Here is a 12,696-nt window from a genome sequence, read left to right on the forward strand (position 1 = left end):
ACATCAGTTAGTGTTTGGCTTACATACTACCCCAATGACCCCACTGATATGCCACCTCACTCTCATCACCATAGACAGCCACCTACTGGACCTGTACCACCCTCTGTACCTCCATAAGACTCCACCCTGCCCTATGACTCATACCTGCCCTATGACTGGGCCACAGCCTGCCCTGTGGCTGTGTCCCGCCCTCTCCGTACCTTGAGTGTGCTGCGCAGGGCACGAATGCGGTGCAGCTTGTCGTTGATGACAGGGTCGTTGCAGCGCTTGACAAAGGAGCGTCTGAAATCCTGTTTAGTGGAGGGCCTCTGCTCCCCCAGGGCAGACAGGCTGGCCCGCTCTATGGAGCGATACAGCTCCTGGAAGCCATCCACTCCCTCATGATCATGACCTCGCTCTTTAGACTGAGAATCTGAGGGGAGAAAGTAGGACAGGATTTCAAAGCTCTGTGCTAAACCTAATTCAACCATTTTAACTTGGATAAAAGCTTTACAATGTACCTTGTCATCAAATAAATATATAATCAAGGCATAACAAGGTATATGTGTAACTTGAAGTCTGAGGAGTCCTAAAGAGAAGCCTGGCGAGAGCAGGAAGTGCTAGAGTGCATCCTTACCTTGGTGTTTCTTGGAGTTGTGCTTTCTGAATGGCACCTCGTCATCCTCACTCCTCTCCTCTGAGGGTCCTGCTGAGCGCAGGCTTCCCTTGGTGCCCTGCACGTCCCTGTTCCGGGGCAGGCTCTGGCTGCGCTGCTTGTGGGCACAGTGAAGGCGCTGCTCGCGCTCCTCTATGTCCACCAATGGGAAGGGCCCATCTCTGTCAGGTTGTCGACGCCTCTGTGTGGGCAGTGTGGCCTGGCGTCGGCGCTCAGGGGACATAAGCAGCTGACCCATTCCCATGTGGCCGCTGCCGTAGCCCCCGTCACCCCTGTCACCCTCCCCCGGCACGGTCTGCAGAAAGTGGAGGCCCGAGCTGGTGAGAGGCGTCTCAATCAGGTCCTGCCAGGAGCGGCGTTGGGTGTCACGGAGGGTGGGGCGGAGGGTGGGGCGGCAGCCGGAGGACTGGGTGCTCCCAGGGACGTCCGGACGGGAGTCCTCAGCTGAGGAGTGGGAGTACGTGGACTCACTGGAGAAGTGGCGCTCAGGGAACGGACTGGAGGAGTTCACCTGGAAGGGGGCCAGTGGACAGAGGTATTTAATGATATTGATAGAACCACTATGTATGTGTGTGTGTGTGTGTGCGTGCGTGCACAGTGAATGTGTACATGTGAGTGTGTGTTCCAGAGTGTGAACCAGTGGCTTGCACTCACAGATGGGGTGCGGTGGTAGGTGTCACAGCGAGATGACATGCCCTCTTGTTTCAGAGTCATAGAACCATCCATCTCATCCTGGTCACTCTCACTCCAATAATCTGAAACGTCAAAGTTAAACATCAATAAACTAAACAGCTTGGGTGACCTCATCCATACCAATACTGTATGTCTTGCACTACAGTACAATAGGCATTGATCTAATACAATTACCTAACATTTCACTTCAATGTCCTTAAATCATTTGATTTACACATCACAACAATGTTGTTTGATGTCACTAAATATGTAGTCAGATTGTCCTACCTTCATCGGGCCGTGGAACCTTATCGTCAGGTGTGTAGCCAATCGCCGCCAGCCCCAGCCGGTTCATCCATCTACATGGGTAACAGGACAGGGTGCAGACACACAACATGAGATGGTTAACTGACTAACTGATACCATACTGGGTGTGGTAGGAGGTTTGATGTGTTATGTGGTCTATATTTCTTAAGAATATTAATTATTAACAGTTTGCATTGAAGACAAAAATCCAAATCAAATCCAAATCCAATTTTATTTGTCACATACACATGTATAGCAGATGTTAATGCGAGTGTAGCGAAATGCTTGTGCTTCTAGTTCCGACAATGCAGTAATAACCAATGCAGACAAGAAAGTATATCGATGTTATGATATGCAGTCTTTCTGAATCCTCTCAAATCCTTTATTTAGCTAATGCTACTCAATCAATAAAGGGCATTTGTGATCAACACTGCCACATAATTACACAGAAAAGAGCCAGAGATAATAACAAGTCAATCAGTCACAACCCAAGGGAAAGATGAAACTGTTTCTGATAAACAAAGCAGTAGCTGCTGACCCAGAGGGCTCTTTGAAACAAGAGACTTACTGCTCTTTATCATCTTACACTATCTCGGGAGAAAAAAAAACACAAAAATAAAGTCTCAGTAGAACAACACTACCAACCTAAATTATATTTTCTTATTCCTCATGTTTGAGAACGAAAGAAGAACTATGTCACAGCTCCAGCTATGAATTCTCTGAAACTGAGATTTTTTTTAGATAATATGTAAGCTAAAGTACATGCTGTTACAATCAAGAGAGCATTATATGAAATAAACACACTAACTATCCCTACCATCAAAGTACAGGTAGTAATGTTAAGAAAATAGTGTTACCTGTTCATCTCCTCCAAACAATCTGTGGCGAAAAAGAAACTCTTGATTTTGGGATGGCAGGCTTTGAAGGCACTGCAGCAGGAGCAAAAACAACATTTAATTAGTCTGCACAGTCTTGTAGATCATCTGATTCTCAAACATCTCCATTTTGCATTACTTCATTCTGTTAGCCTGAGATCCAGACCATGTGGTACAATGGCCAGGTAGATGTACTGTACACTGTTCCTGTAGCCCTTTCCTGCAGTCAAATGACCTAGGGGCTCCCGGCACTGCATCTCGGTGCAAGAGGCATCACTGCAGTCCCTGGTTCAAATCCAGGCTGCATCACATCCGGCCGTGATTGGGAGTCCCATAGGCCCAACGTCGTCCGCGTTTGGCCGGGGTAGGCCATCATTGTAAATAAGAATTTGTTCTTAACGGACTTGCCTAATTAAATTTTTAAAAGTGGCCATCGGTGGAATTTTTAAAATATTTTCATAATTAATACACTATTTTTAAACACAGAGAATCTGGTGTTTCTATGTCAAACGGTTTAATATTGGGATGCAAACTCAAATTGTAATAGACTTCAACATGGTACAGGTGTCTTCTTTTTTAAAGCCCATAACCATGTGTGTGAGGTGTTGACTTTTGTTTCAAAGTGGATTTGTTTAAGACTACCAAGAAACACTGTGTGACCCTTCTCAGGTGGAAATAGACACCTATCGTTTACTTCTGCCACTTTGTGCCACGGCTATTTAAAGCCCTCGTTATTCAAATCAAATATTTATGCCACGCAACGGCATCATCTGTTTTTGTGTTTCATTTAGACTTTTCTTTTAAATCCCCAGGTTCACTAACAGATTCAGAGACAAAAATACATTCATCACAAAAACACTCACTGTTTCCTTCTGCATTCAATTGCTCGATCTATTCGGAACTCAGGTAGGCTGATGAAACCTTCAGCCTTCTCGTCCTAGGAAGGGAGAGGTAAGGGAAATGAGAAGCAATACATTGCAGTATGTCTGTAGAGATGACACACCTCATTAAGGATATCAGACATACTTGTATGTACTGTACACTACATGACACTTTAACATAAATGGTTCAGTGTCTGGAATATGGCTATGTTTGTGTGAGTTAGCAAGACAACTCTGCAGATAGTGTTGGTAAACAGCAAGCCTGTTGTGGCAGATAAGAGAAAATAAAGTATTGTTTGACAGCTGTAATGTACTTGTCAGAGAGCAGCTTACATTCTGGTTGGTGTACCAGTAGAGCGAGGAGTCCTTGAGGATGAACCAGTACTTCTTCCACTTCTGGGTGAAGTAGCCCTTGGCATCCTTCTTCTTCCACAGCCAGCCCTCACAGTCCCCATGGCCCAGGTCCTTACAGGAGATACGCCTGCGGCTAGCGCTAGTCAGAGAACCTGGGTGGAGAGCAGGATATCACAGAGAATTCTCATAGACACATGGACACACTAAACATTCCCGGGATGATAACCTCAATACTAGCATCATTTCAAACCCATCACAAATCCTAATGTAAAATGATTGACAAAGGATCACCAAAAGAATCCTCACAGTGAATGGACTTATCCCACGTCTCACCTTTGGTTCTCTTTTTGGTCTTAGTCCTTAAAGACGCATAGTGAAATGACTGCAATGGGAGGGAAGAGGAGAGGGTTTGATTAGAACAGGTGTCTAAAGTACAGGACTCATAACAGGGGAGTAACAGTAGTATTTAAATTGTTGACTTTACCTTCCTCATGGATGAGCCTCCTTGTCTTTCGATGCCAAAACTAGCATACCTGAGGAGAGGGGAGATCAGGTTTGTAAACCTACAATAAAATGGATGCTAATCCTCTTTATCTGGGGATGAGATCATCGTGTACTGGTATCAAACTAATCCTTACATGGATATTATACATCATAAAAAGCAGAATCGTAACTTGATATCTACTGTATGTGAGTAAAATATTAATGTATATTCCATTGACATTAATGCATAAGTTACATGGAGTACATTAAACATTGATTTGTTTGAGTCTATCTCATGCTAGAATTCATCCCAAAGAACTTAGTATCTGTATCATTCCCAGGGCTGGCCTGAATGCCCATCTGGAAATGGCTCTACTGACAGGTGGTACCGTGGGACCGAAACATGGACACTGACTGAAGAAATGGACATCACATGGCATTCTCAATATAGGTCTCACTACTTACTTTTGTAATACACTCAGATCCAGCTTTCCTACTGTCAATCATAGTGTATTAGGTGCAGAAACATCTCTTTTGGGTGTGTAACATGCAGTGGACTGGATGTCAAACACATAGCAGGTATCTGACCATCACAGTGACACCTTACCCATATACACGGTGTACAAACTGAGCGCCAGTGCATCCATTCTACCAAAGAGAATGATCTAAACGAAAGCCTGATACATTTGGACAAGTACTGTATTGTTTCCAGCAAGTGAAAGAAGTGAGCTAAACCACAGAGCAGGTGGCAGGAAATCCAATTCAGCCAGTCTCTGTGTCTCAGTAGAGCTCAGCACAGCACAACGGAAACCGCTGAGGGGATGTGCTGCGCATGTTGGCCATTTATGAACACCTTAATCAGCACTCATCACTGTAAAAATGGCTGAGAGGACTTCTCTACTGCCAGACCTACTGTACTATTTTATAACTACATGGTTGGAGCATCCACTGAACACTGACTGTGGGCAAGATGTTGAATTGGGTTGGATTGTAGCATCAATTGGAACAAAGCACAGTGTTTCTTAAATAGAACCAGAAAATATGATTTAGGTCAGTGAAGGGCAAAGGGGAATTATTGCCTGCTTGGCAACCCTCATGATGTATGTTTAAATGTCATTCCCTTGAGGCCAATTCAATTAAGTTAATCAATTGTTACAACACACTGAAGACAAAAAATAATCTCAACTAGGATTATTCATATGGTGGTATGCAGGATGACGGCAATTTACTTTACTCAAAAGAGTCATTGGTTGAATTAAAAATTATTTTTAGACGTGAGTAACGAATATACTGTAAATCCAATATCAAAACATGCACAATATAAAGTACTGTATATATCAGTAAAATGTTGATAGTTTATTAAAAAAAGCTTTCAATTTACTGATAGCAGTATGATACAAACCAATTTGGAAGGTACACAACTAGCCTCCATAGTTTAGGCAAAAACCAAGTCCCACACATCATTTTTTTTAAATCATCAAATAAATCAACGTTCCTCACAAAATCATGCCTAGATTGTCCCCTTGACCCCATGGAGAAGAACTGCTCACTCACCTGTCAGTGTCAGCTCTCAGTGTGTCTCCAGCTCTCTGCAGAAAGGTAAAGAGCAGATTAGCGCATCAGAGAGCGAGAGAGAGAGAGAGAGAGAGAGAGAGAGATGTATGAGAGAGAGATCATAGCACACTGTCATCTCAGAGGGTGGACCGTGTTTCCAGTTGTGACCAGGCAGGCAGATCAGAAGATCGGGGGCAGGAACCATGGGGTGTCTGGGGTTGTGGAAGTAGAGCTGGTATGGATGGCAGTGTGGCAAACTTCTGACTCACTTATCTAATATTGTGACCTCAAAAAGGCTTTAACCACAAAAATATCACTGCTCTGTGACACAAATATGTTGAATCCGCATTGCCAAACCATTATGCCACTATGTCTGACTGCGTTAAAAGCCATAATGTCATTCTTGATGCAGGTTGACAAATAAAAATAGTAGCTGTGATGACTCACGTGGTACATTGGCACAGTGTTGCTCTCAGGCAGTGAGAAGGACAGGCCCTCTGGGGGTCCTGAGTCCAGTCTGATGGGCGGGGCCAGCATGGATGGGCTGATGGGATAGCTGGGGCTGCTGGGGTTGTGGCTCTTCTTGCGGGAACGCCGCCCAGTGTCCCGCTTGCATTCCCTGGAAACATCTGGCTCCTCCTGGATCACCAGGATCTTGTCGTCACTCAGGTAACGTAGCAGGGAGTTGTCTGAGTCTAGCAGAGGTCAGGGAAGGAGGGAAAGAGGAGTGCAAAGTTTGTGTCATTTGGAAACCCAGAGAGGTTGTTATTTGTTCATTAGGAGTCCTAGAGTGCCTATCACATTCAAATGCTTGATGGCAAAGCAAACTCTTACCAAAGGTATAAGGAAGCATCATTTGAAAGGAATATAAACATTCAGAAGATTTCTGGTTCGATACTTGCGGTCTGATGTTGAGTCAAAGTGTGAGCAGCCCCTGAGGTAATGTTTAATGTTGTTTCCATAGCTTTAGTCGATAGAGCTTCATTAACCTCACAGACTTGCATGTCTCCACAGAAACCAACCTCTGTCACGTTACCTTCCATCAGTGAGGGCAGGCCTCCAACAGTTTGTGGTTTCAGAGCAGAGGGAGGCAGATATGTTCTTTATATCGGCACTCGCTATTTATAACAAAAGTCGTGGGAGTGAGATGCTCTCACTACAGCTCACTCAACATATCTGCTATACATAGTCTCACAAAGCTAAACACCACTGAAATCAGCCATGTGCAAAACAAATATTAGGTTTTCAACTCAATTCATGCCTGACATGAACATGTTGTCTATATATAATAGATTGAATCTCATTTTGTAAAAAAAATGGCTGAGCTTCTTGTGATAGCTTCATCTTTATACAGTACAGTTTAAAAATAGTTCTAAATGTGCATTCATGTTTCTGTCAACATTCCCTGGTTATATGTAAAGTCTAAAGAAGCCATTGTGCTCTTTGCCAGTACTTGTGGCAGTTCCAGTTAAATGAATAAAAGGTTGCCAAAGAAGCAGATGATTAGTCATGTTGTTGACAGTGGGGACTGTGATTGGTCCTCATTAGGAGTCTGTACTTTGCAGAAGCAGTGAAACAAAAGCTACTTCCTTCTCCGAGTCAAGGTATTTAAGGGGGGTACTGAGGAGACTACCTGAACTTAAGGACCCACCTCTGCTACCTCTCTTGTACATATTTGGCTCCTTTGTCTCTGCCATCCAGTTGTAATCCGTTGGCATGGAAACTGGCCTGAGGTCACCTGGAAAGAAGTCCAAGTAGCATGTCAGCTGAGGTGTGAGTGGAGGGAGAGTTGGGAGCTGAGGGAAGAGTGGAGGCAGAGTTAGGAGCTGAGGGAAGAGTGGAGGCAGAGTTGGGAGCTGAGGGAAGAGTGGAGGCAGAGTTAGGAGCTGAGGGAAGAGTGGAGGCAGAGTTGGGAGCTGAGGGAAGAGTGGAGGCAGAGTTGGGAGCTGAGGGAAGAGTGGAGGCAGAGTTGGGAGCTGAGGGAAGAGTGGAGGCAGAGTTGGGAGCTGAGGGAAGAGTGGAGGCAGAGTTAGGAGCTGAGGGAAGAGTGGAGGCAGAGTTGGGAGCTGAGGGAAGAGTGGAGGCAGAGTTGGGAGCTGAGGGAAGAGTGGAGGCAGAGTTGGGAGCTGAGGGAAGAGTGGAGGCAGAGTTAGGAGCTGAGGGAAGAGTGGAGGTAGAGTTAGGAGCTGAGGGAAGAGTGGAGGGAGAGTTAGGAGCTGAGGGAAGAGTGGAGGGAGAGTTAGGAGCTGAGGGAAGATCGGAGGGAGAGTTAGGAGCTGAGGGAAGAGTGGAGGGAGAGTTAGGAGCTGAGGGAAGAGTGGAGGCAGAGTTAGGAGCTGAGGGAAGAGTGGAGGCAGAGTTAGGAGCTGAGGGAAGAGAGTTAGGAGCTGAGGGAAGAGTGGAGGCAGAGTTAGGAGCTGAGGGAAGAGTGGAGGCAGAGTTAGGAGCTGAGGGAAGAGTGGAGGCAGAGTTAGGAGCTGAGGGAAGAGTGGAGGGAGAGTTAGGAGCTGAGGTGTGAGTGGAGGGAGAGTTAGGAGCTGAGGTGTGAGTGGAGGGAGAGTTAGGAGCTGAGGGAAGAGCGGAGGGAGAGTTAGGAGCTGAGGGAAGAGCGGAGGGAGAGTTAGGAGCTGAGGGAAGAGTGAAGGCAGAGTTAGGAGCTGAGGGAAGATCGGAGGGAGAGTTAGGAGCTGAGGGAAGAGCGGAGGGAGAGTTAGGAGCTGAGGGAAGAGCGGAGGGAGAGTTAGGAGCTGAGGGAAGAGTGGGGGCTGTCTCACTGAGAGGGAGAGGAGAGGGTGAGAGTGGAGTGGCTGTGCGTGGGTGGGTGGACGTCTGCCTGACAGTGGTTAAAGTGCAGGGAAAGTAAGGGGTATAAGAGTAGTAGGTTATAGCATGGGAATCCAGTTGAAAAGAAGTGAACTTTAGAGTGAAGGGGAAACGGTAGACCTGCTGCACGTGTGTGAATGTGTGAGCATGAGAGAGACTGTGATGGGCCTTATCATGACACATGGTGCCTCCACAGACTGGGATGAGCAGATCGTACCCTGCTTGGAGCCATTATGGGCTTGGAAGGAATCCACTGTCACTTCCCTGGCAGACTGTTAACATGAAAAACACTCTGTCTGGCAGAGCCAAAGGGATTTATCTCTGCACCACTACACACTGTACAATACACGGCAAACTGAGCCTCAACAGAGCCTCAACAGCCATTTCTGTCTGATGGACAGATAGAATACTGTACATTGTCAAGGGCTGGCAAAGACCTCCTTTCCTTATCCCAGTGTTTACAGACAGTGTGTCACTCACTAAATATTCCAGAGTTGTCCCGTGCAGTAATGTGAACGAGCACATCATGTAAAGTGCAGACAGGGGTGGCATGTAGAATAGTCAGGCTGATCTTAGGTGATGTCATCCTGATGCTGGCCATCCTACTGCTGCAGTGCTGATGATGATGATGAAGGGGCAATGACAGGGGATGTCTGACTGTGGGCATGGGGGGTGGTGCTGGGCTGTGAGAGGGAGGGGTTTCTGCGAAACATGAATACGCTGGGGTGTATAATAATCATCTCGACAATGCATAGCAATTGCCATGGGGCTATACGTTCTCCACGTGCCAGTTACAGCTGGATACACTGTAGGAGAATGAGCTTAAACGAAGGCAGGAGAGGAGAGCTACCCACCTCGCCTGGAATTCCACACTTCAATGCTCTTTTAACATTACACTACTGCCCAGAGAGAAGAGGTTGGGAGTGCAACCTGGTTGGTTGGGAGTGCAACCTATCTGGGCTGGGTGACTCACCATGGGTGGGTGTCCTGTCCCTCCGCCTGACCCCGGTGGAGCGACCCCTCGTCTCGTACTCCTGCCCCAGGGCCAGACAATCCTCCTCCACCAACGTGAAGTACTTGCCCCCATCGTGGTCCAGGTAGAAGCTGGGAGACTCCGAGCCCTTCATACCCATCTTCTCCATGCTGTACTTGCTGATGTCATCGCAGGACATGATGCCCATCTCGTCTCTGTGATTAACAGGTAGGGTATGGAGAAGATCAGGCAGGCGCAACCGGACTAAACTGTACAGTCAACAGTAGCTGTATGTATGGGTTTGGTAGGCTCACCTGTGTCCATAGAGGCCAGAGACTGGGGACAGGATGAAGACGTCATGGCCACTGTCCAGTGTAGAGGACATCCCCATGGTCCCCATACTGTTGGGTGGGGTGTTGGACTCACTGTTGGGACTGGTGGGGATGGGCTGTAGGGACAAGGGTGGACTCATGTAGACAGCAAGACTGAGCAGGATGCAGAAGTATTCAACAATTTCCTAAATGCAATTATTTCTAATTCATAGCATTTTATGACGTGATCCTATAGAATAGAGTTCTCCATGTTTGAGTTACTAGAGGATTAGGGTGCAATGTTGTGAGCTTTTGTGCGGGTCAGACAGTTCTCGTAGCCCTCTACACATGTACCCATTCACAGGTTGTAAATGGCAGATTTGGGCACTGATAAACATCTAAATTGGAACACAGTGGATGTATTTTTTATTTATTTATTTTTTATTTCACCTTTATTTAACCAGGTAGGCTAGTTGAGAACAAGTTCTCATTTGCAACTGCGACCTGGCCAGGATAAAGCATAGCAGTGTGAACAGACAACACAGAGTTACACATGGAATAAACAATTAACAAGTCAATAACACAGTAGAAAAAAAAATGGGCAGTCTATATACAATGTGTGCAAAAGGCATGAGGAGGTAGGCGAATAATACAATTTTGCAGATTAACACTGGAGTGATAAGTGATCAGATGGTCATGTACAGGTAGAGATATTGGTGTGCAAAAGAGCAGAAAAAAATAAATAAATAAAAACAGTATAAAAACAGTATGGGAATGAGGTAGGTGAAAATGGGTGGGCTATTTTCCTATAGACTATGTACAGCTGCAGCGATCGGTTAGCTCCTCGGATAGCTGATGTTTGAAGTTGGTGAGGGAGATAAAAGTCTCCAACTTCAGCGATTTTTGCAATTCGTTCCAGTCACAGGCAGCAGAGTACTGGAACGAAAGGCGGCCAAATGATGTGTTGGCTTTAGGGATGATCAGTGAGATACACCTGCTGGAGCGCGTGCTACGGATGGGTGTTGCCATCGTGACCAGTGAACTGAGATAAGGCGGAGCTTTACCTAGCATGGACTTGTAGATGACCTGGAGCCAGTGGGTCTGGCGACGAATATGTAGTGAGGGCCAGCCGACTAGAGCATACAAGTCGCAGTGGTGGGTGGTATAAGGTGCTTTAGTGACAAAACGGATGGCACTGTGATAGACTGCATCCAGTTTGCTGAGTAGAGTGTTGGAAGCCATTTTGTAGATGACATCGCCGAAGTCGAGGATCGGTAGGATAGTCAGTTTTACTAGGGTAAGCTTGGCAGCGTGAGTGAAGGAGGCTTTGTTGCGGAATAGAAAGCCGACTCTTGATTTGATTTTCGATTGGAGATGTTTGATGTGAGTCTGGAAGGAGAGTTTGCAGTCTAGCCAGACACCTAGGTACTTATAGATGTCCACATATTCAAGGTCGGAACCATCCAGGGTGGTGATGCTAGTCGGGCATGCGGGTGCAGGCAGCGATCGGTTGAAAAGCATGCATTTGGTTTTACTCGCGTTTAAGAGCAGTTGGAGGCCACGGAAGGAGTGCTGTATGGCATTGAAGCTCGTTTGGAGGTTAGATAGCACAGTGTCCAATGACGGGCCGAAAGTATATAGAATGGTGTCATCTGCGTAGAGGTGGATCAGGGAATCGCCCGCAGCAAGAGCAACATCATTGATATATACAGAGAAAAGAGTCGGCCCGAGAATTGAACTCTGTGGCACCCCCATAGAGACTGCCAGAGGACCGGACAGCATGCCCTCCGATTTGACAGACTGAACTCTGTCTGCAAAGTAATTGGTGAACCAGGCAAGGCAGTCATCCGAAAAACCGAGGCTGTTGAGTCTGCCGATAAGAATATGGTGATTGACAGAGTCGAAAGCCTTGGCAAGGTCGATGAAGACGGCTGCACAGTACTGTCTTTTATCGATGGCGGTTATGATATCGTTTAGTACCTTGAGTGTGGCTGAGGTGCACCCGTGACCGGCTCGGAAACCAGATTGCACAGCGGAGAAGGTACGGTGGGATTCGAGATGGTCAGTGACCTGTTTGTTGACTTGGCTTTCGAAGACCTTAGATAGGCAGGGCAGGATGGATATAGGTCTGTAACAGTTTGGGTCCAGGGTGTCTCCCCCTTTGAAGAGGGGGATGACTGCGGCAGCTTTCCAATCCTTGGGGATCTCAGACGATATGAAAGAGAGGTTGAACAGGCTGGTAATAGGGGTTGCGACAATGGCGGCAGATTGTTTCAGAAATAGCGGGTCCAGATTGTCAAGCCCAGCTGATTTGTACAGGTCCAGGTTTTGCAGCTCTTTCAGAACATCTGCTATCTGGATTTGGGTAAAGGAGAACCTGGTGAGGCTTGGGTGAGGAGCTACGGGGGGGGCGGAGCTGTTGGCCGAGGTTGGAGTAGCCAGGCGGAAGGCATGGCCAGCCGTTGAGAAGTGCTTATTGAAGTTTTCGATAATCATGGATTTATCGGTGGAGACCGTGTTTCCTAGCCTCAGTGCAGTGGGCAGCTGGGAGGAGGTGCTCTTGTTCTCCATGGACTTCACAGTGTCCCAGAACTTTTTGGAGTTGGAGCTACAGGATGCAAACTTCTGCCTGAAGAAGCTGGCCTTAGCTTTCCTGACTGACTGCGTGTATTGGTTCCTGACTTCCCTGAACAGTTGCATATCACGGGGGCTATTCGATGCTATTGCAGTCCGCCACAGGATGTTTTTGTGCTGGTCGAGGGCAGTCAGGTCTGGAGTGAACCAAGGGCTGTATCTGTTCTTGGTTCTG

At 46.7% G+C, this 12,696-nt stretch overlaps 1 protein-coding gene across 2 annotated transcripts in view; it reads right to left on the reverse strand.

Annotated features, from left to right (window-relative positions):
* Window positions 1-12,696, reverse strand: part of LOC124008991 (connector enhancer of kinase suppressor of ras 2-like) — a 60,770-nt gene that overhangs the window by 2,342 nt on the left and 45,732 nt on the right. Inside the window, exons 10-23 of one of the 2 annotated variants that reach the window (XM_046320570.1) lie at window positions 9,891-10,024; window positions 9,577-9,791; window positions 7,432-7,518; window positions 6,228-6,475; window positions 5,781-5,815; window positions 4,228-4,276; window positions 4,077-4,125; window positions 3,723-3,895; window positions 3,372-3,445; window positions 2,491-2,562; window positions 1,616-1,686; window positions 1,310-1,410; window positions 617-1,166; window positions 201-412 (exon numbers count right to left, since the gene is read on the reverse strand). In XM_046320570.1, coding sequence (XP_046176526.1) covers window positions 201-412; window positions 617-1,166; window positions 1,310-1,410; window positions 1,616-1,686; window positions 2,491-2,562; window positions 3,372-3,445; window positions 3,723-3,895; window positions 4,077-4,125; window positions 4,228-4,276; window positions 5,781-5,815; window positions 6,228-6,475; window positions 7,432-7,518; window positions 9,577-9,791; window positions 9,891-10,024 — 2,070 coding nt within the window. The remainder of the gene's footprint in view (window positions 1-200; window positions 413-616; window positions 1,167-1,309; window positions 1,411-1,615; window positions 1,687-2,490; window positions 2,563-3,371; window positions 3,446-3,722; window positions 3,896-4,076; window positions 4,126-4,227; window positions 4,277-5,780; window positions 5,816-6,227; window positions 6,476-7,431; window positions 7,519-9,576; window positions 9,792-9,890; window positions 10,025-12,696) is intronic. The other variant, XM_046320571.1, reaches the window with a different exon arrangement.

Source organism: Oncorhynchus gorbuscha, linkage group LG02 (genome assembly GCF_021184085.1).
Source record: "Oncorhynchus gorbuscha isolate QuinsamMale2020 ecotype Even-year linkage group LG02, OgorEven_v1.0, whole genome shotgun sequence".
In the NCBI taxonomy this organism is placed as follows: Eukaryota; Metazoa; Chordata; class Actinopteri; order Salmoniformes; family Salmonidae; genus Oncorhynchus; species Oncorhynchus gorbuscha.